We start from the raw sequence: 23,991 nt of genomic DNA, 5'->3' as shown, positions 1-23,991 counted from the left end.
GCTTGAATGCTCACTAAAATAATCTAGTTGTATCTCTAAGACTAACTGAAATGATTTTATTGAAAGACCATGATTTTTTCTAATTACTTACTTCAGCAGACACCAATGTGAAATGTAGTTCTTGTTCAAACAGTTATCCAAACTCACAGTAAATCTCACAAACTAATGGGTCAGTTCAGGCATAATGCAAAGCCATGGCTTATTAACACTATGTCTAATTTGTGAAACCACTATTTGCTCACAGATAATCACTCAATGGTAATTGGATTTGGCAAATTCAACAACTTCCTCGCAGAAGCATGGGTGCTATCCTGGCCTACCATTCCCAACTATAGACAAAGCCGCACAACATCATTAACCCCCTTAAACATTGGTAAGTAGCTCTGCAAGGGCAACAGATCCTCCTCAGAAATCTTTGGATATTGTTTTTCCTGAGCAGACTAGGAGTCAAGAACATGGTCAAGGAGGCGGCTAGTGAAAGAGTGTGAAAGGCAGAAGGGATTTTGTTTTCAGGCCACTGAGAGCCAGTTTGGTGTGGTTAGGAGCACAGACTCTAATCTGGGAGAATCGGGCCTAATTTCCCACTCCTCCACATGCAGTTGCTGGTGTGACCATGGGTCAGTTACAAGTTCTTTCAGAGATGTTCTCTCACAAGCAGTTCTCAAAAGAGCTCTCTCAGCCCCACCTACCTCACAGAGTGTTCATTGTGGGGAGATGAAGGGAAAGGAGATTGTAAACTGCTCTGAGACTCCTTTGAGTAGTGAAGGACGGAGTATAAATCCAATCTCTTCTCTTCTTGCCGGGCACCTTGGTAGCTGAGGACAACATGAATTGGTGGCCTCCTCAACCATCAACCAATTTTTCCCTGCGTGTGAAACATACTCCTTGCCTCACTCCCTCAGCCTCTCAAGCCACTCCCCTTCCCATACTTCCCAACCATAAACCATCACCATATACTATATTCACATATCCTCCAGAGAACGTCACAGTATAATTAAGCCATGGTTTTCTGCGTCATCTAAACCACACCACTGGGAAGAGAAATTCCCTTTTGTCCAACCTACCATTTATTTCACTAAATGACAATGCTAAGGAAATTCAGAGAATGTGCTCTTAAGAAGGCTACACGTTCCACCTACTAAAATGACAGCAGCTTCTTTTAAAAGGGAACTATCTGAATACAAATTATTTACACTGAGGAACTTAGCATTTTTACACTGTTAATTCATCATGCATCATGCATCCCATCCCAAACCATTACCCAAGCTTTGTAAACTGTGCTAAATCTGACTGAAGAAAATACAGCAAATTGCAAACTATATAATCCCGCTAAATGGAAGGGAAAGGCTAATTCTCAGCTAAAGAACACAAAATCCAACATCCAGAATATTGTGGTTCTACTTTGACCCAGAAAGAGGATTGTAAATCATATATTTTCTCATTCAGAATGCTAAATCATGTACTCTGGCAGTTAAAGCTGCTTAATACAATACATATATCAAGCTCAGGAGTCAAAGAATTTAATAGTAAAACACAAATTCCAAAATTCGGTTGTGGTTTTCACACCTTATGTTGTCTTGTATGTGTTATTTGGGATTATGGCTCCAAAGTGAAGTGTCGACAATTCGTATTAAACTTTTGAAACAGACTTTGACAATGAGTTCATGGCTTGGGGGGAAATCCTTGGAAAATAACTAAACCCACTATTTAGGCTTGGGAAGCAATTAGTTAGCATAGGAATATTACCACCTTGGTAATGGTGCTAAGCGAACTACTGGTATAGGTCTGAAACATAAACTGAGAAGCTGAAAACTGAAGTGGGGAATAAAACATTTGCTTCATCTTTTATGTATACAGATGTTAGAATTTACACTGAGGCTATGGTGTTAGTCAAGTAGGCAGGCAAATAACATGAAAACTGAAACCATGTTGTGGGTCTTCTTGTTAGGCCCTTTTGGATTGCTCAGCCTCCTGGGGCATTAAAACACAAATAGCGGCACCTGTGCTGCATACCTCCCTGTGTGCATGACTAGGGGGGGGGGGGGAAGTGATGACCCTCCCTGTAAAGATCATGTTCACAGTTCACAGTTAGACCCAGCCTTATCTTGATGCCAATGTAGCTTCCATGGACTGAACTACCTTTCACCAAACATGGCTGGCAGCTGAATTCTTCCCTAGAAGAACTGATCTTGCCACCATTACCCATGCATTCGTCACATCAAGTTTCAGTTACTTTTAATACACTCGTAGGGGTGTCAAAAATAAGGCCCAGGAATCAGAAGATCCAGAGTCCGCAAGCAACTGCTGCAAGAGAGGGAAGAGAAGACTGCTGAGGGAAGGGAGTGGGTGGAGCCATTCTAATTGTAGCTTCAGCACAGCAGAACAACCTTGTCTGCAGGAGTCAAGAAGCATGGGAGCATCTGCCCAGTGTTGCACTGCTGGCTCTCCAGTCCACCCATGTGGGTTTTCCTCTACAACTCTTCCCAACCCATGGGGCCTTGTAGTGAGGATACACCAACTCGGAGCTTACAAGCTGCTGTCCTTTATACAGTTTATATCTATGCTACCTGGCATTACGTTTTATGGCACACATGGCCCGGCCTGACAAAAGTAACACTTATGTCAGATCCAGGCCCAGCCCTAGTAACAAATGAGTTCGACACCTCTGGTATGGTTACCACCTTTGAAAATAGGCTTGCCAGCCCCCAGGTTCAAGTGGGGGATCCCCTGATTTTGCAGGCTTCTCCCCACCACCACCCAGCTGGCTGGCGGGGAGAAGCCCCATCCCAACAGCTATGATGTGCCTTTAAACCTCAGCAGGACATTTTAGAAGAAGCTTGCAAACTGTTTGTGTTTGGGAATGTGTGTGTGTGTGCCTTTAAATCTCAGTGGGATGAAAGCTACATTGGGGGGGGGGGGAAGCAGGCACAAGCCACATGGTTCTTCCCAGTGAGTGTATGGAGCATGTGAGAGAGGAAGAGAGCACAGTCTCTCTGTTTCTTTTGCATTTTGTTTCAGAAGTCATGTGTATAGTGAAATGGACTGTAAAGAGTTAACTAGAACCTGATTATGGGATGGTGGAAAACTCCACCCCCTAGACTGCTCTCTTTCTTACTTTCATTTTTCTGTGTTAGTCTGAAGAAGTTGGTTGAAATAAAGAAGATAGTTACGTTCAGCAACTCCCCTGAGTAAAGTGATTTATACTATTGCCCCAGTGAGACCACAAAAGTGTGGGCTTGCAAACTGTGTTTGGGAAAGGATTAATTGTTTATTTTGGCTGCTTTGTGAGTGTGCATGTGTGTGTCCTTTAATAAAGCCATGCTTGGAAATGCTACCAAAACCTGGCAAGGGACTTGTGGGGATATGACAAATTACACATTTATTTAGTGTAAGTGCAGCTCCTGGGGAACCCTCTGAAAGCAAAAAAGAGGATGAGGAAATGAAGACTGTATTCAGGGGAAGTGAACAGCTGTATTTTTATTTATTTAGGGAATGATAAAGTCTCCAGGTTCCACCCCCAAAGTCCCCAGGTATTCCTGAGTTCGACCTGGCAGTTGATACAAAACACTGCAGCCTGGTTGCTGACAAGAACATACCATAGTTATTACTGTCCTGCTATTACTGTCCTAGAACGGCAACACTGACTTCTAGCTAGTCTCTGTGTGCAATCTGAAATATTCATGTAGACCGAAATCAGGGGTGTCAAACATAAGACCCAGGGGCTGGAACTGGCCCTCCCAGGGCTGTTATGTGGCCCGCAAGCAACTGGTGCAAGAGAGGGAACGGGAGGCTGCTTGGGGGTAGGTGGCTGCAGCCACTCCAATTGTGGTGTCTGCAGCAGTTAAGGAGAACCCCTTCACTTCAGGGACAGCCTCACTGGTAAATTGGGGGCTGCTGCAGCTGCATTCATACCTCTCCACTTGGCCTGTAGCTGTGGGGATGCTGTCCCAGATGGCCACAGGGATCAGTGTTTGCACATGGGGTGCATGTGCAGATGATCCTCTGTTGGGGCATGGGAGCATCTGTCCAGCATTGCATTGCTGGGTCTCCAGTCCACCCATGTGAGTTTTCCTCTGCATTCCGCTCCCAGCCCATGGGGGCTTGCAATGAGGACACACCAACTTGCCAGTTGCTGTCCTTTATAAAGTTTATATCTCCAGTGCCCAGCATTACATTTTATAGCACACATGGCCAAGCCTGAGAAAGTCACATTTATGTCAAATCCGGCCTTTGTAAGAAATGAGTTTGACACCTGACCTAAATGGTCTGGACCCAGATAATATGAAGGCTCCTTGGCTAGTTCCTCACTGACATGCCAGTTCATACAGATCTATCTTAGAAGTCCTTCACTGGGTTCTGCCTGCCACTGGACATGAGGCACGTGGTCACCAAAACTATGGACATTTCAAGTTGTGCTATTACACCTCTGAAATATGCTTTCATACAAGGTCCATCGAGTGACTCCACTATTATGATTTAGGCACCAGGCAAAGACCTTTTTTATTCTGGCACGTCTGGTAAAGCTGCACTTTCCTCTTACTTTGTGTGTAATGTTCATTCATTGGCATTCAGTGCTTGGCTATTGGTATGCTGTGGGTATTTTTACTGTAATTTTGTTGTTTTGGTTTTAATTTTTATCAATTGTTCTTTTAAAAAAAACTCGCCTGCAGCTCTGAAGAAAGTGACTTTTGGAAAAGTGGTTAAAATAACTTCTATTAATAAACAGATATAAACATAATTTGCTGCATTGTTTACAAAACATGTAAAGCACCAAAATCCTCTTGAATGTCAGTTAACACTGCCATTCTCTTCAATGTGTGTGTGGGGGGAATCCTCCTCGCCTCTGCCTGGTACACTAAGGAAGTCTACTGTCTGGGTTTTATCTGCTTTTGCTTTTCTGACCTTGGATGTCCTGCTATTACTGTCCTAGAACGCTGGGAACAAACTCACTCGCTGGGAACAAACAGCTTCTACTTTGCCCACTCTCTTTTCCCCGCACGTGCACACAGTGCTTATTGGCTTTTGCTTGTGGCGGTGGTGGTGTTGGTGTTTTGAAACTAGTATAATTCAGGGTACCCTGCTGCTTTGGGCCATTTCTGACAAAAGAAGTTCACATGTCATAGTTATGAACTACCAATAAACACAATTCTTCTTATGAAGCGCTGTGTGGTGTGATCTAACTATCGAACCCTGACATTAAAGTGGATTCAAAAAAGCTCATCAAAGATATCTAGAGAAGGATCTGAAATACTGATGAGACATTCTTTCATTCTGTAATACCACCAGGAGCCCAGAGACACACATGGAAACTTTGGAATCTTTTTTTTAATATGTATGTAATTATTTAACTTGATTACTATTTCATTTAAGTGTTCCTAAGGAGTGCATTTGGTTAGCAACACAAAACAATGTGATAAAATTTATCTTAACTCAGACCGACTTAAATACTAGGAGTTCATGTGGCATTTTTCAGAAAATGTTCCAGTTTGAAATTGGATGACTTATTAGGTCATACAGTTCACAGGTGTGAATATACATTGCAAATGCTTCTGGAATGGTATCACTAACCCTGTGTCCTGTGAACTTGTGATGGTACATGGATGGCACAAAATTGATGTTTTTGACAGATCAGTAATTTTCAAACTTTTAACCTCCAGGAAGACCATTCTACACAGACTTGTCAAGCACCATAACTTCACAGCATTGCAGAGGACTCTAGGATGTGTTTTAAGTCATAACCACAGTTCACATGGGGTACCAGTCAGACCAGCTGGACCTCTCTGATGCTACAGGCATCCCAGAATGTACCCATATTTAATGTACCAGAATGCACCATATTAAATGTCTTGGGTTAGTAGGCAAGCACCTGATCCACTTCAATACCAGCTGAGTCATCGAGCCTATGGGTCTGCCAATAACACCATCACTCTGTAATGAAGTTTGATTGGAAATGAAGGTGCTGAACCTATGACCACCTGAATTCTGCAGCCAGGTTCTGCATGAAACAGTGTTCTTTACCCTGTCCAATAAACCTTTGGCCAAGATATTTAGGAGCTTCTGAATCAAGTTGTCACCAATACACAAATGACACCCAGCTTTATATCTCATTATCTAAGCCTCCAAAAGTAACTGTGTTCAAACGGCTAAGGATGAACAAACTGAAACTGACAGAAGGTGATGCTGGCTGGGAAAGTAAACTGTTTGGATGACACTGATATACCAATCTTAGAGTTAAGCTTTAAGCTCTCTTTAGCACATCAAGTTAAGAGCTTGTGAGTGCTCTTGGACCCAGCCTTGTTAATGGATAAATAGGTGCTGGTTTAAGATGCCGGTCGTGACCTTTAAAACCCTTCACGACCTGGGACCCACATATTTGAAGGACCATCTTCTTCCATACATCCCTGAGCACCAACTATGGTAATCAGGCAGCCATCTGTTAGCTATCCCACCACTTAGGGTGGACCATCTGGCATCAATCACAGCCTGGGCTTTTTCCGTCATGGCTCTGTGGAATGGGCTTCCAGAGGAGTTAAGGAGGAGGTCTTCATGAGCTGCTGCATGGCCTGCTTGTTTGCCAGCACTTTTGAGAGAGTCTGAATATTGGCAGGTGTTTTTTTTTTTAAGTGAGAAGTGGGGTTATTTTATTTTTGCTTTTAAGGCACAAATGTTTTCACTATTTTTGTAAACCACCTTGAACCACAAGAAAAAGTGGGATACAAATGTTTTAAATTAATTGATTAACAAGTGCTCAAGCTAGGAGCGCTTTCAATTACATCTGGCTTGTAAGCTACCTTTTTATTTAGATTCTGCTGAACTGTCCATAATGATCCACACTATTGTTACCCCCAGACTGCAATGCACTCTGTGTGTGGCTGTCTTTGAAAATGTTCAATTGGTCCAAAACACATCAGCAAGAATCCTGTCTGAGACAACTCCCACAGGCTACCTATTTGCTTCCAGGTAGAATTCAAAGTGCTCATTGTCACTTTAATATTCCTTTATGGACTAAGGCCCTCACTTCTCAAACCACATGTCCTTGTAAACCACTATGTGCCACCTATGCTCTTCAGACAGCCCTCTTCTTGTGGTGGACTCAGTCTCCAGACTGATAATTTTGGCAACAGTCAATGATCCTGAACTGAGCAGGGGGTTGGACTAGATGGCCTATATGGTCCCTCCCAAGTCTGTGATTCCAGATCCTGGAGTTTTTCTGCAGGTACAGAGGTTCCTTCACTTTCTACATTCAGGGAAGTGTGTAAAATGACTTTATTTCACAGGGCAGTTGGTGGAGGGTAAATTGTCTAAGGAGGTAGGACAGAATATAAATATTTTAAATAAATTAAATAACTGTTTATGGTGCAAAGTAACTTTTTGTAGTGAGGGTCTGGTTTGGAAAGAGGCCTTGGGGACAGGCAGGGAGTGGGAAATAAGCCTATCCCCATGCCATTTTCACAACAAGAATGAGTTAGGGCCTAATAACAATTTGGGGGTGGAGGATCTGTAGCAGGAAAGGTGTGTGTGTGTTAATCTTTATCACTCAAGCCATGACCTCTGTCCAAATTGGACATCTCCCCACTGCTTTTTATCATTTAAAATATACTCTGAATGCCTGTCACAAATCTACCATAAAACATTCAGCACACCACTACTAATGTACAGAAAGGTAAGGACTGCATGAACTCACAACTGTCACAAATATCACACAGAGAGCAAGTCGCTCTATTCAGTTCCACCACGACCACCCCCTCCCAAGCTTCCAGATAGATACGGATTTCTCCAGCTGGGGAAAAGAGTCAGAACAAAAAAACCAAATGGGATTGAAAAGCAATTTCTCAAGTTAGAAGGAAATGAAAAATAAACACAGTCCTGAGAGATAAACAAAGAGATCCTTATCACGAGCTGCAAAAGAAGGAAGGGGGATTTTTTTTATCTGCTGGGTTTTTGGGCAGACAAAATCATTCACAATGGAGGCTAGCCAGAATAAAATCCAGATAGCTGGCTAGTGTCGTAGAGAAGACAAATTTCATTTTAATACAAAAACTGGTTTTATGAGAAGACGGTATATGGACCTAAGGAATTATATGCCACATTTTGGATAATGTTTCTGTCGTGTAATCTGAATGCAACTTTTCAATCCCTATGTTGGGGGGAGGGGAGGCAGTACAGTTGCTTTTGATGCCAGGCTCATAAAGAAAAAACTACTATGACAGCTTGGGGTGGGATGGGGGGAACAGCTGTGCTCTAGCCCTCGTTCCTTATCTGCTTCAACTCTCCCTTGATGAGACAGCAACCAGAGGGTGTATCCACAGATGAGAACACTCGGCCCACCTACTCACGCTTCTCTGGTCTCCAGGGAATGACATCTGTTTGGGAATGAAACAGAACAACATGAGCTGTAGGCTGTGGGTGGTCCTGTTCAGCTTAGTTCACACCTCAGGCAAATGTCCCAGAGCAGCTTCACATGACAGCTCATGGAAACTGCTTGGAAGTAAGGCCCTTTTTGCATGCATGTTTACCCTGCCATTTCTCCGTACCCTGTTTTCCTTTATTCTGGATTAAATGCTTGCAATTCTGCCCCTCCAGATTCCCCCCCCCCCGAATCATAAAGTATGTGAATCATGCATTCTGCATCTATAACGAAAACTTGCAGTTCTTGCTTAATTGTGACCTGTGGGGGGTTGCATCCAATTACCAATGACTTGGCCAAGTGCGCGCACAAGGGATGGGGCACACCACACCCTCTCCTTTCTCTCCTTTCTTCCCTGCTCTCCCAACCCTGTTTGGCTCACCACCGCTGGGCTACTCTTTCGGTCCCCTTCCCCCATGCCTCCTTCAGGGCACCAGCAAAAAGCAGTGGGGAGCCATTTGTAGCAGTGGGAAAACCTCTCCTGCAGTTCCAGCCATGGTGGATCTCCCTGGTTGCAGTGGGCTCTGAATCTCAGCCAAGGAGCCTTGGGAGTGGGAAGGGTCTGATGCCCCCCAATTCTCCCTCCCCCCTTCATGCACAGAGTTCCAGCATCACTAACTGCACTCTTCACAAAGCAGGTGATTCCCTTGTTTTTGTCTTTTGAATTTGTTATTTTAGGAGAAGCCATCTCAGGAGCTATTTTTGTCCACTGGAGCATTACATGTAGAAAACTTTCCCATCCTGGTGTCAATTTCATTCCTTGCTAATGATCACTCCCCCTTTATTTTGTTTGTTTGTCCATCCCTTACTCATCACACCTTCCATTTAAATAAAACTGCTTTCCCCCCCAAAGTGAATCAAAGAAATAAAAAAGAAAGACAGATTTAAGCCCAGCCATGCTGCTGATTGCCCTGCATCAGTTTCGACAGCAGAGGCGAGCTCAGAGCCTTGGCCATTTTACAGAATGCAGAGAACCTTTTGACTTTTGTGCATGGTGCTTGCAAACATGACAGACTTTGGGGGATTACTTGAGAAAAAAGCCCAGCTCAAAGCACACACCACACCCACGCAATTCTTTCCCTTCAGTTGCAAGCACAACAAAGGATTCCTGTCTCCTCCCCCAGGGAGAATGCAGAAGGGGGAAGGCAGAGTGGTGGCCTCCGAGGGGTCAGAAATGAGGTGGAGGAGGAGTGGCTGCCAAGGGAGCCAGAAAAGGGGCAGGATGAATACTCCAAATGATCAATTCTACATTGCATTACTCTGGCATGGAGCTGGGTGGGCAGTTAAAGTTTGCCAAAAAACAGCATTCAGCTACCCCACGGAAATAGGAGGGGTGAGCCAAACTGACAGCTGAACAAGGTAGAATTGGAAAGTAACCAGGTGATAATGGAGAGCAAACACTGGAGGTGATGAAGAAATAAAAATACAGGGCAACTTGAAATAGGGAGGCAATGTAGAATGCAAAAAATACCGTGATGCATGATGGCTGTGAGCGCAGGGTAAAACCAGTACGGAAACAGACTAAGTCTTTTTTATGCCACCACAAACAGCCCCCCCCCCAAGAAAAAATCAGGCTTGCAAGTGATGAGCAAAAATCGTAGCCCTACTCAGGATGCTGTCTGAACCCAACCAGTACGTAGTCACATGCACGGGAAAGACCTCTGTGGGAATTTCAAGCAGAATGCTCAGTGGAGGTAAGAAGTTCAAGGGGAAAAACCTTCAGTCAACAGCAGGCATCAGCATAGTTATTCAATGCTCCCTCTGAGCTGTGGAGTCTTGTGAGCAAAAATCCTATTTTGTGAGCTACTGGCATTAAAGTTGTGAGCGAGCGATTTGGCTAGTACATAAATTAGTTTGCTCTGGAGCCATCCTTCCTGAGCTAAGACAAAAATGTGTGAGCCAGAGGCTAAAAAACTGTAAGGTACCTCACACTAACTCAGCTTAGAGGGAACACTGGTTATGGTTTAGGTTTGTTGACTCTCATTTTTTTTAATGCTAATTTACTGCTATTCACAGATTTTACCAACCGCCTTAATCCAATCTCAGCTGTAATGCTCAGTTACGTATGCATCTTGACTCTAACTAGCCCCTCCTGGCAACTAACCCCCCCCCCTCCTCTCTATATGTAATGGTTGAAGAAGTTTCATTTCACTGTGCATGTACATGAAAGCTTATACTTTGATTGGCCTTAAGAGTGCCACTGGACTTTGTTCTGCTATTTCAGACCAACATGGCTACCCACCTGAATCTAACAACAAACTATGTACCTGGGCATAATTCCATTATCAAGTTGTACAATCCCCCTTCCCCCCAGCAGAGTGCTCTAATTAAATTTCTCTGCTTCTGTGGCACATGCAGTCATCACTGCATCCAAGACACAAGCCATGGTTTGCTCTTTTCTTTACAAGCAAGGGCACCAAACTGTGGGTTTGTAGTGAAGAGAACAAACCATGGTTCCTGGTTCATATGTAATAACAACAACAGAATGGCATTCCAAAGAACTGGAAATCTGATAAGTTCACTAAATGATGGGAGCAGAGAAAGGAGATGAGAGGGAGCTCCCCAAGCCCAGGAATCCCCCATCAGCTTATATGTAATGGTAATTCGTGGTTTTTCTCAATTCCTGAAACCTGCCAGATAAACTCAAAGCCTACTTTGGAGACATGAAGGTCTATACAACTCAGTTCCTGCTTGTTAAGTGTTCCACCTACAGGATAATAATGGTGTAGAGGAGCACTGGAATACATGATCTCCCAAGAGCATTTTGAGTGTTAATAGGGCTGCTTATTTTTGGAACTCAGAACGTAATAATGTCACAGCAACCCTACTGGATCATGTCAGTGCTCAATCTAGTCCAGCATCCTATTTCACACAGTGACCAACCAGTTCCACTAGAGCAACAACAGATAGAACACAGAGGTCAAAGCCTTACTTCTTCTTACCTTCAACTTCTACCCCGCTCGAACCCCTCCCATGGGTCTCTGAGCGGCTTACATAGTTTGTATTATCCCTATCTATGGGCACATATATATATCGTATTAGGGGCGGGACTACCTAACGGCACCCGGTGGGATTCAGTTGATGTGTCTTCAGCTCGTCTCGGCTCGGCTTCTCGGCTTCGGGTCGGCATCTTCCCTCCGCTCTCTTCAGGCTCCTCGGGAGATCTTTTGGAGTTGGTGGGCCCATTCGTCGTGCTGATCGCATCGGCGCGGCACTGGCTCCGTCCCTCAGGCTCCGCCGCGCCTGCGCCGAGTGTCCTCACGCCTTCCGGGCTCCGCCTTCACCGCCAGTTCACCGCTAGATGTTGCATCTCCTTTTTTCTTCCGCTCACCGCCTCGACTACCACTGCCATTACACACCACTCCGCTGCTGCCGCCGCCACCGCTCGCCGAACCGTCGCTGCTGAGGTTCCCACCTCACTTCCCAATGGAGGAGGGTGCTCCCTGCCTTCTAAGGAAGGTACCCATTTATCTACTCATAAGTTGTTATCACTTTCGAACCGCTGGGTGGGCGGGAGCTGGGACTAGGGCCGGGTGCTCACCCCGGCCGCGGTGGGTATCGAACAGCCTACAAGCTGTTTGTTAGATGTTAAGGCAGGTGCTTTTGCTCCCTGCACCACCGCTCCCTTTGATGTTGCCTCCTAGAACTGGTATTCAAAGGTCTACTTGCCTTTGGTAAATGTAAAGGTTCCTTACAATACTAACTTAAAAAAAAAAACTATAGTTACCTTAGATTATTTGAAAGGTGCAGGCTGGAGAGATGAGTAAAGGAAACCAAGTCGGACCAAGATCAATTTGGAAGTTCATGTACAGAGGCTGGCAGAAGGGCATGGAGGAAACCCAGGAAGAATTCTGCATGCTGAAGTGGAAGGAGAAACCAGCAATGGTTCCCATCATAGCTGGCACCCTCCCCTTTTATTCCATCTTTTTTTGTTTTGTTTCTGCCTCTTCTTTACCCTGCCCGTGAGGTGGCAACAGAGTCCAGAACAGGCTTAAGATCAGATTAGTGACACCATCTGGAGATTATTTTAAGAATGTAAGGAGTGACTTATTTATCAATTTTAATATGTTTGCTGTTTTTAACTCCTGTTGTACATTAATCAGAGCCCCGTTATTCAGGGATTGGGTGACCCATAAACTTAAAATATAAATAAATACAATAAAATGACATTTTTGGTCCAAGCCTGGTGTGTTCAGAGATGGGGACTCACCCACCACCACCACAGCATGCTGAACTGGGTCTTCAGTTTATTAACTTTTCAGACAGCCAATACAGTTTCCAACCAGAATGCTGTTTTATTGGCTGGGCTGGACTGTTGTGAGCAATAAGTAGTAAAGTATGAGTGCTATTCCAGACCAGAGAAACCATTAGAGGAACCTGCTCTGAACCTCAAAAGGGAATGAAAATCTGTAGATTTGTAGGCAATTAACATATATGATTATGAAAATATGGTCATTCCAAAATGGCACCTGTAAACCAATTGCATGCCAAACAAACCCAAAGCCCACACTGTAGGCACGAAATGGTGCAACAATGCATAGAATTCACTGCCACAGGAAGTGGTGGCAGCTACAAGCATGGACAGCTTCAAAAGGGAATTAGATAGGCATATGGAGCAGAGGTCCATCAGTCGCTATTAGCCACAAGGTATAGATAGTGGCTCTGGGGCAAGTGATGCTCTGTCTTCTTAGTGCTTGGGGGGGGGGCAACAGTGGGAGGGCTTCTAATGTCCTGGCCCCACTAGTGGACTTCCTGATGGCACCTGGTATTTTTGGCCACTGTGTGACAGAGAGTTGAACTAGATGGGCCTTTGGCCTGCTCCAACATTGGCGTCTCTTATGTTCTTATGTTCTTATGTACTTCAGGTTAAACACAATACCAGTTTAATTTTGTAATACTACAATACTGTTCAAGAACAATGAACACATTTTAAAGGCTTTTAAATTAAAGCTGAACGACACAAAAGAAAAATATCTCAGGTGTGTTATCTGATGGCAAGTGATCTAGGATCTTATTTACAGTATTTAAGCACAGCCCTGTGAAACTAACAGGTTAGTTCCCAGACTGTGCTGCCACAGCTGAACTATCACCACTTGACATCCTGCCTTATCTGCCAAATTGCTCATTAGATTTGGCAATTTTCACCTGCGCCTCTAGTTTATATATTTCAGCAGGGAATAAAGATCAGTTTTCCTCAACCTATCTTCTACAGCAATCTCTTGCACGCTTCTCTGAAACATGCAGGCAGTCTCACCAAAAACACAAATCCACTTTGTATAGCATAGTTATGATCTTTTAAAATCTAATTCATATCATGGAATACAGCAGCAGAGAATTTAGTTTAGACAGTCACAATTAAAGAAAAAGATTTACAAACTAAAGAGATAACTTGAAAAAACATTTTCAAAAAAAGAAAGAAATCGAACTACATCAGCCACTTAAATGTATGGTTTGTGCGGCCTCGATACAGAGTGACACAAAGGGGTTATTTTTTATTTTTTGCTGCCCAGTGTTATTCCTGCTTAGCTGCAAAGATCCAGTCTAAGCCACCACCCCCTCCATGAACACCACACATGATTACTGCAGAGAGACCGAGCTTATATGTCTGCACACAGGGGGGGTAGAATGGCAGCCTAGATGAATATTAGTTTCTCAGCTGGAACTGATCTACTTAACCTTTTCCTTTCTAGGGAAGGTGGTCCAATTTATACACAAACAAAAAAAAGGCGGGGTAACATGGCAACCCGAACAAAGGAAGATTAAAATCTTCAGCAGACTGTTCAAGCTTTGGCTTAATATGCTTAGACAGTGCGTCAGAACAAGAGGCTGCTCTGCTATTCCCTGGACGCATGTGAACAGTGGCATGAAATGTTCAGCTTTACCGTATGAGCTGTGTTGTCAAAAGAGGTAGCCCATTGGGTAGGTGGGGGGGGGGGGAGATTACAAAGCACCAGAGAGAAATATTCTACAACTGCTACCAAACAATTTTCAGATGGAATACTGTTTTTCATTTGGTAGAAGTAAAATATTCACCACCAACCCTACAATTAGCTGGAAAATTACAATAATTACAGCAATTTTGCATCCCATCTCCAATCTAATTAATAGATATATGATCTTGTCAACATGTAATAATCAGGATCTGAAACTACCACTACACACTGGATGGGTTTTATGAGCTGAATGGAAGCAGAACAGTAAAAAAAGGTAATTATTTGAAATACTGAGAATACCATTTGTATGCCATGCTTCACTACACAAGTTAAAAAGGAAATACAATAGGGATATTATTCCTACTTTCAAAGTATATTTAAATCCGGTATTTGAAATCAGTTCACTTTAATGTCAAATAACATTGCTGGCATTGCTTTAATTACCCAGGGGGTACAGCACCCTAAAGAACAAAAAAGTATTCTGGTAAGAAAGGGAAAGGAATCCTTTTAAGTAGTACACAGAACACTGCTTTTGATTTTCTAGGATATCTGTGCCAAAATATTTCACATCTTCTCTGAGCACAAATATCATGCAAATACACTGCCTAAGTTGGCATCTTCACTCAGATGTCCTCAGTGCCCTACAACTAGAATATTAAATAGGGAAGGTGAAACTCCCCACGGAGGTGCAGATGCAGCAAACTCTACTTTTGAAATACTGGAAAATCCAAAGGGATAGCAAAAAGTTCCCTGGACTTCCTGTTACGAGGCAGGACCACGCACCACTCTTCTGAAATCGATCAACCAATGCAATCCATGACACAAGAGGTAAGCTTCCATATGCATTTGTTTGGGCATTTCTGCAAACAAAATGACAGACTAACTGAACCTTAGTCTGATCCAACACAATTGTCTTATCTACATTTTTGTCTTGACCGTAGCCATATATTGTCCCTGCCCTGACCTTCTCAGGAGCATGACACAGCATGCTTTGCTTATTGAAACATCTTTCATTCTTTAATCTCAGAAATGTCGATTAACAAAGCTAACTGGTTTTTTTTTTATTTAACTGTTTGTTCTTTGGGGTGGGGTGCTTGCAGTAACTTCCTTAATGGCCTTAAAGTGTGCCCTGCATTCGCTCTCACTTTTCCATTGATCAGTCTAGCCACATTTCTAAAGCATGGGTGGTTTCTTCCAATTAGTTTTGCTTTCTTGTCTGTATTGGGGAAGCTCAGAAATATTTTAGTTCATTAAATTAGGCTAACCATTATGAAGACTGAGAACCAGTACCTAGATGTTATGCTGGTAACACCTGGAAGACATTCAAGCTCATCAGAAGCCATTTTTTGAGGTAGGGCGGGGTATAAAATAAATAAATAATCATCACTGCAATAGTTGTAGGATTCTGCAACTTAGATGGAACATGGACACTAACCCTGTGAGGTGCTCTTATTCTTCAAGGAAAGCCCTGTAATACGGGGATGAATTAAACACATTTTATAGGTTGTCTAAATCAAGTTATGAAGTTTTGAAATGTCCTTTTATGGTAGACAAAACACATTCCTCGGAAATGGCAGCTCCATATCAGTCCGTAACACACACTGGTTTTGGTGGGGTTGTTTGGGAGGGTTTTTTTGCTCCCTGTCCCCCCAGTGGCAGCCAGCAATTCAGAACAGGGGCAGGGAAACGCATAGCAACATGCTGTCAGAATGGGGACAAGTTGTACTACACATGCCTTGGAAAGGGACAGGAAAAGAACACGAAGGCCTGGCATTTTTGGAAACAGTCCCTTACTCTCACACTCAGTTTACAGTACTTCAGGCTCTTAGACTAAAATCTGAAAAGTTTCAGGATAGGAAAGTACAAAAGCCTACTTCTCTCTTCTTCTTATGTGTAAGCAGTGGGAGAGAGAGAAGCTAAGTGTTATCATCTGATGATGTCTAACCTGCACAGTGATGAGAGAACCCTCCGTAAGATTGGTGGAATTGTGCAGCTCAAAGCACCTGCTACTTATAAACCAATTTTTCATCAATTTTTCCTCTTCGTTTGCTAGGTCAAAACTGCCACACTGGAAACTACAACCTGGAAACTGTATTATAAGTCTGCATGCTCCGGTACTTTAGAACTGATGAGGCAACACACACAAACACATACACCAATGATTCTGTGAGTATTTAAAACAGCGCAGAGCTGAGATATTAAAAATAGACAGGCAAAACGCTTATTTGCTTGCTGCTTCAAACATCTACTCTGCCTCTGAACTTTAATCAGCGTTCGATAAAGACACATAATGAATCATATTCCCAGTAGCATGAAAGGGTAACAGAAGCTGGCATCTGAGTAAATGAAGATGAAATGTGGCGAGGCACAGAGAGCTTTTACTTACTTGTGCGAAGGACTGAAGGTGTGACCTCAATTTCACTCGTCGCTTGGTAAGGCTGGAAGGCTGACCCGGCATTGGTGCCCAGCTCACTGCCAAAGATTTCAGGGCTCTGGGTGCCAGTAGAGCTGGCACTAGTACCATCTCCTCCATGGTGTGGGTCTTGCTCATCAAATACAGCTACGAGCTGTGAACAAGCAAATTGATAATAAGGTTAGGAAAAGAGGCAATGGTCAAAGGCATCTTTGTGAATCGGCTGTGCAAAACACAGACGGTAATGGCCATTTGTTGTTGTTTTCAATGCAAGAGTTGGACTGCACTGGTTGGACTGTACATGGGTCAGATCTGGGTAATTCTGGGATACTGCCAGACCTGAAGGACCTGTGATTGGGTTTGGATATGCATACACCAGCATGGTTACTGCTCTTCCCAAAACTGCTCCCACACTACTACAACAGTGCCTAAAGACTTCTACCCATGTGGGTTGCTGCTGAGTTATGGCTCACAACCCTGCAGCTGATGCCTGCTCCCTTGAGAGATGCATCATCTGTGCAGTTGCTAGCCATAATCTAAAAGTTACTCATTTGAGTGAAAGTCTTTGGCATCCTCCTGCCAAAGCAACGACTGGAGCAAGTCATGCCATTAAGTGTATCTCCAAAGGGGATCCAAGAGCACAGCCCTTCTACACATCCTAACCAAAACATATCCAGAATGGAATATAACACATTTTCTTTTGAAGAACACAAGATAAAGGAAGCCAATTCAGACTTCCATGTACATAAGGAACACATTCGTTATATCATAACTAGTAAATGTTGTTAGAACATTCCCGCAAGGTAGGGCTGCACTATTATCATTTTCATCTAGAAGAGAAACAAGATTGCCACAGTGATTTGGCAAAGGTAACTAAGTAAATGTTTTTCAGAGCAAATAATTTATCCCGTTTCTTCCAAATGCTGAAACGGTGTATGGAAGCATTCAAAAAGTGAGATGAAAAATTCTGAAACCATGGCTGAGGGAAGAAAGAATGAAAAGTGGAAATCTGAGGGGGGAAATTGAAACTTGTGTAATATTTCCTTTAAGTACATAAACTCTACCATTAGCCCACAAAAATGAAATGGTTCAGAATTTCATGAAATTCACACATATCAATGTCTTCGTTTTATTCAAAGAATAATTATAGATACAGGGTTGGATTCCACAAAGCCACTCCACTTTTTTCAGGCATTATGGGAAGGATCCTTCTGCTATAGGCACTTGCCACTGCCAATGCAAACAGATCTGTGAGATCCAACCCATAGATACCATTATAGAGTGATCTGCATACTAACACACCAAGCTTAGATTAAGTCTGTTCAGAAAACCTAGGGGAGGGGGAAGGAGCTGAACACAGGAACGGTCAACACTGTAACAAACAAACAAGCCAGAAAAGCGGCTTTAGGAACTGAGCTTCAAATAATGGCTGCCATCCAAAGACCCCCTTGGCTACATGCCCTGCACTGCATTATGTGCCATTCTGAAGAGTCTGCTAACCCTTAGTAGCAGCTTTTGGAGTGATGGATGAGATCACATTTATAAAACACTGCTTTTAAAAAGGTATTGCACTCATTTCCAAGCTCTATTTTAAAACAAAAACAAAAAAACCCTAACATTTCCAAGTTCTCCATTTCAAGCTTCAGGAAAAGAAAAACAATACCTCAAACTAGACAAAAATATTTCTTCCTTGATTGGTTTCCCCCTTGGCCCTCACATCTTTAAGCAAGATTGGCAGGCTTCTTACCCATGGAAGGAATATCTACAGAAACAAAATAAAGCTATCCAAAACAAACAGGTGATTGTACCCATACAAAAAGGTATGAAGCCATCTCCAAACATCAGAAGTTCTACTAAATAATACTGCTTCATTAACCAACCCTCAAGAGAGAGATTCCTGCTTTTTTGTGAGATCAGATCATCCAACTTTCTCCAACCAGGCACAAGGAACAATAAAACACAGATTCCTGTAACTATAGCTTGACAGAGAGGTTCCTGTAACTGCATTTTAATTGCATCATGATAAAAGCTCTGTTCTCGTCATCACACAGTAAAAGGGGAGGGGGACAGAACTGCTAGCCCAGGCCTTGAAGGAGATTCTTAGAATCGTATGTACTTACTGTGACAACATCCATATATCTTTGCATTATTGTGCTAGAGAGCAATCATTGGTAAGACAATCCAGGAAGTGAATGATTGCCATGGGGCATTGACAGCACAATGCCCCACCATGTGTTGATGCAACCATGGACCCATCACAAAGAATCACAAGGTGTGGACCTGTAATGTATTTTAATGAACTGAGGAGAAAGAGTGGAAGCAGTTCTCCTTAACTCTCTTTGACAGTAGTAGATCCTTGCTGCTTAAGCAGGCACCCTCCATCTCAGAATGAGCATTCTCAAACGCTGACGACAAAGTTCTTGAAAGCCACCGCAGACCTCCAGATGAAGGTTCCCTCTGAGACACCCTCTTATCCCAACCCAACAAATCACCTCACTTGCCTGGCTACAGAGTGACCAGAGAACCCAGAAATTTGCCTCCTTAGTTCTCTTTTCTTGGTGGCCCCATTTGTGAGTCAACAATGGGCCTCAGCCTCAATACCAGAATGGCTGACAATTCCCTCCCTCCTCCCAGCTGAACTCACTGGGCGCTGTTGTGTGCTAGGCTAGGGAGCAATGTGTTTTCTGTTCTAGCAGAAATCTCAAACTGTCCCACTTGATACCCTCACATAGTTTATTCACCCTGCAGAGCTATAACAGAGGAAGAGAGTTTTCAAACCCAGTCTGCCACAGGCTAACCCACATTACTGCAAACTACAGGATACACCACCCAACAGCAGGAAGGAAGATACAAACGTCAAGCACATCAAGGTTTCCAGCAAGATGATAATTCAAGGTGGCTTAAGGCATTGGTCCGAGCCACATGTTATGTGGAAGGCAAGTGTTATCAAATTAACTTGAAGTGCTCATACACAAATGGGAGAGATCAGTTGTAACATGTGAGTTCAGCAAAACACACACACAAGTTTCTCCCACAGGAAATGTTGCACTGACTTAAGAAGAAGAAGAGATTGGATTTATACCCCGCCCTTCACTTGGAGTCTCAGAGCGGCTTACAAACTCCTTTCCCTTCCCCTCCCCACAACAGACACCCTGTGAGGTGGGTGGGGCTGAGAGAACTCTGACACAAACTGCTCTTTTTCAAGGACAGCTGTGCCAGAGCTTGTGACTGACCCAAGGTCACATCAGCAGGTGCAAGTGGAGGAGTGGGGAATCAAACCCGGTTCTCCCAGATTAGAGTCCGCACACTTAACCACTACACCAAACTGGCTGCAATTGCAATTAACAACTGCAATTCAGTGCAAAATATATTAGCACAAGTGTTCACTTTGACATAAATGAATTTCATATCATAACATTGAAACCATCGAACATATGATTATGGAGTGCCCTATATTCAATGAGTTGAGGGCTAATTTAGTCATCCCTTTACTTAACGATACAGAATTGCTAAACGTGCGAGCCCAGGTGTCATGGCTACTATCAGATACCAATGATAATGTCACCCTCTCAGTGGCAAAATTCATAGGTGCAATGATCAAATAATAAGAGAAATAATGCTGAGTAAGGGCTTTTAAAATATTTTTTGGTTCTAAGATCTGCTTCGGGTGATAGCCGTATGAGCAGTACTAGACAGACACACAGACCTTAGAATCATCACATGCATGTAGTTTTTAAACAGATAATTGTTTGTTTTTGTTTCTATTCCCTAGTCAGGTGATAAATGATCTAGGTTGACAATCAAATTATACTAAACAGTGCACAGAAAACTACCACACAGAGATGTAGCATGTCCCCACCAACAATGTCTAGCCACCCACAGCTATCCTGATAGGCCACCAAGGAAGCCCCCACAATCTACTGGTAGCCCTAGACCACCATTTGGGAATCCCCAGAGTAAGGGAGGAAAAACTGGAGGTGATGTAGCTAATACAGTCCTTATAGTTAATGATGGCAACAGTAAAACATTTTGCAAGCAATTCCCAGAATGAACTGCAGCATAATGTCCAGGACAATAAAGCCAATTTTATAATCAGAGTACTCTCCAAGGAGCACTTGTTATTATGAGGTAAGGCCTTGAAAAAGCAATAAGGAAAGCTTCTTGTTATATTTAAGACCTGATGTGCCACTTGGAGACACAAGCACAATAAGTATATCCAACAAAAATCAATGCAACTAAAGTTAGCTTAACACAGGAACTGCTTTTGACACAACACAGATGCAAGGGGAACCGGAAACAGAAGTGCCACTGCCTTACACTTCCTGTTTCTCCTCTTCATCCAACACAGAATCGTCAGGCATCCCATGGCGGGGAGATGCAATAGCCCCCAAATGGAGGAGGCTTGCAAACCTTTGCAGGGAGTGGAGAGAAAATGGCGAGAGGAAAATTGTGTCACCTAAGAATTACAAAAGAACTCACAGCTCTTATAAAGAGAAGAGTTCGCTTATTTTAACAGTGCACAACAATCTAACGTCAATACCTTTTCCCTTGCCTGGGAAAAGATGCATCAGGGGAACCTGCCAAACACCTATTTGTTGAAAGTGCAGCATTTTCTTTGGGTCATGAGTAGGTAAGCACAGCCATCTGCTACCCTCTTTGCTAGCAAATTAACTCTCATAATTCAGTAGTTCATAATAGTTCTATTGGCAAGTGCCAGTTTTCAGCGCAGTGCAGAGCTGCTACAAATTAGGCTTCGTTTCCTCTGACTGAAGACAGCGGAATCCTCTGATTCTCCCCTCCTTCTGACACTAAGAATATGAAGTCTGCCCCTCCAATTACAATGGACTCCCATAAAGGTTGATAGGTAAACCTTCCTTGATGTGGAGAACATCCATTACTGTAAAAATTGCCTCCGGTTATCTCTCTACACTCCAAGTAGCTAGCCTACAACCTAGAGTACTATTGACTGGTCGACCATCCTCTGAAAATTAGCATTTCTTATTTCAAGCTTCCTTTTTGATCTTCCGTATCTCAGCTGTTCCTTAGCAGTGCCAGCAGCATAAACCCTTCCTTGAATGAACTTTAAATTCTAGTGAAAAACACCTTGAGAAGTTGAGGCGGGGGGGGGAGTTGGCACATCCTGAGGGGGAAAAAAGGAACAAGCCTTATTCAAGTTATGAGACGCTGACAGAATGTTTTGCTTTCAACACAACATTTTGACACATTGGGGTTACACAAAGTAAAAGTAGGTTACCAATACTACAAGGCTGCAACAGACCTCAAAAGAGTGAGCCACACTTCTTAAGTGGGGGGGGGGGAACAGTATTAGCTATTGAATGATTGCAACAAACACTTCCTTTGCCTGTCTCCTGTTGATATGCCAGCTGAAGCCAGCCTCCCACACCCATCGCTAGCAAATAGTGCAGAGGAAAGTTCAGCGGGGAGGGGGGGAAACAGGCCTTCCACACTCTGGCACCAGTTGAATCATGGCTCCGCACCAGTGCTATTTCTTTTCTTTTACAAAAATAGCATGCATGGTCTATTCTCCCAGCACACCTTATGCCAGAAAGCTATCCATTACGCACTCCCAACAAAGTACCCAACATTATGGAAAGCAGGGGTTACATAGAGGAAGAGGCTTGAACATTGTACATAAGAAGAGCCCTGTCTGATCAGACCAGTGGTCCCCCTGGTCCAGCATCCTGTCTCACACAGTGGCCAACCTGTTCCTCTGGAGGGCCAGCAACAGGGCATAGAGGCTGAGGCCTTCCCCTGATGTTGCCTCCTGGCTCTAAATATGGAGGTTCCCCTCAGTCATCATAGCTAGTAGCCACTGATAGACTTATCCTCCATGAATCTATCTAATCCCCTTTTAAAGCTGTTTATTCCAGCAGCCATTTGAGACATCCTCTGGCAGAAAATTCCACATTTTAGTCACTCTCTGTGTAAAGACGTATCTCCTTTGGTCTGTCCTGAACCTACTGCCCATCAGTTTCGTTGGATGCCCTCAAGATCTAGCATTTTGTCAACTCCCTACCACATTTATAATTTGTAAACCTCTATCATGCCCCCCCCCCTTACTCGTCTCTTTTCTAAACTGAAAATACCCAGATTCTTCAGCCTTTCCTCATAGGGAAGGTGCTCCAACCCCCCAGGAAAGTGCTCCAACCTCCTATTGCAAGGAACTTTGAAGACCACAGAGCATCTTTGACAGCTAAGCAGAAACACTGTACAGACCTGCAGGATCCTTCTCATTGTCAGCTGGCGGGCATGCAGGCTTTCACCCACTGTATGTGGTCCCAAGGTATAGATTTTACTTCTTAGCAACACAAGGTGGCCATTCACGTGCATGATAAGTTTGTTGTGGGGATACAGTGAAGGTGTACGTACTCATCCTCTCCTACCGGACCCACAAATACTAAGAAATGGTGGTGTTATCTGTATAGCACAGTTCTAAAGGGATGATGATGACGCAACACACTGACCTCCAAAACTGGGATGCTTAGTGCATCAAAACCAACAGTCTAGGAGATTAGGAGTTAATGCCATAAAGCATAGTTTGATTGACAGGTGACTGTGTGCACCCCCCCCACACACACACACACAGACACATCATTGGTCAGCACCAGCTGAGGAGGGCTTCCAAAAGTCTTGTCATTCTTGTCAGAGGAGTCAGTCGTCCTTCAGACTTCGGCCTGGCAGTTGTCAGTCAGGAGAAGTGTGTGTGTTGGTCTGAGGGAAACAGATAAGATCACTTGGGAAGAGAATGGACATGACTCCTTGCCCTTACTGTGTACCAACACATTTGAGGAAAAGTTCAGAAATCAGAACTTGAAGTCTAAAGGTCAGCCCTAGCTGAATTCCATTTATCCATAGTTTCCAGAACCGGGGTTTAGGTTTGACAGAAGAGACGGGACAATAGGTTGAAACTGTCAGTCTAGCCAAACAGAAAAGGATTATCACTCCTAGACAGAGGAGGATATTTCTTCCCCAGATATTCAGTGGGCTCAACTCAAAAGGGACCCTTGGTCTGTGTGCAAAGGGAAATGGTCTTAGACACCTCAAGAGTAAAAGGGGAAAGTTGTAATCCCACAAGGGAAGTATTTAAATACAGGAAGAAAGTACTGACTTCCAGGAAACTCAGATATTATATGAAACTTTATTAAGAAACATTGTTGCTGAAAGAAATCTCCAAGACGAACAAAACTCTCACAGGTCCCGTTCACACGCGGCGATTT

At 43.5% G+C, this 23,991-nt stretch overlaps 1 protein-coding gene across 1 annotated transcript in view; it reads right to left on the bottom strand.

Moving 5' to 3' along the window:
- PARD3 (par-3 family cell polarity regulator) overlaps positions 1 to 16,907 on the bottom strand; it is a gene marked incomplete at its 5' end in the record, with an annotated part of 471,015 nt that extends 454,108 nt beyond the window's left edge. Inside the window, one exon of the mRNA XM_015426744.1 lies at positions 16,727 to 16,907. Within this exon, the coding sequence (XP_015282230.1) occupies positions 16,727 to 16,907 (181 nt within the window). The remainder of the gene's footprint in view (positions 1 to 16,726) is intronic.
- Positions 16,908 to 23,991: the final 7,084 nt, after the last annotated feature.

The sequence above is a fragment of the Gekko japonicus genome, unplaced genomic scaffold, assembly GCF_001447785.1.
Source record: "Gekko japonicus isolate JY-2015 unplaced genomic scaffold, Gekko_japonicus_V1.1 scaffold230, whole genome shotgun sequence".
Classification (NCBI taxonomy): Eukaryota; Metazoa; Chordata; class Lepidosauria; order Squamata; family Gekkonidae; genus Gekko; species Gekko japonicus.
This window is presented reverse-complemented; position numbering and strand designations above follow the sequence as displayed.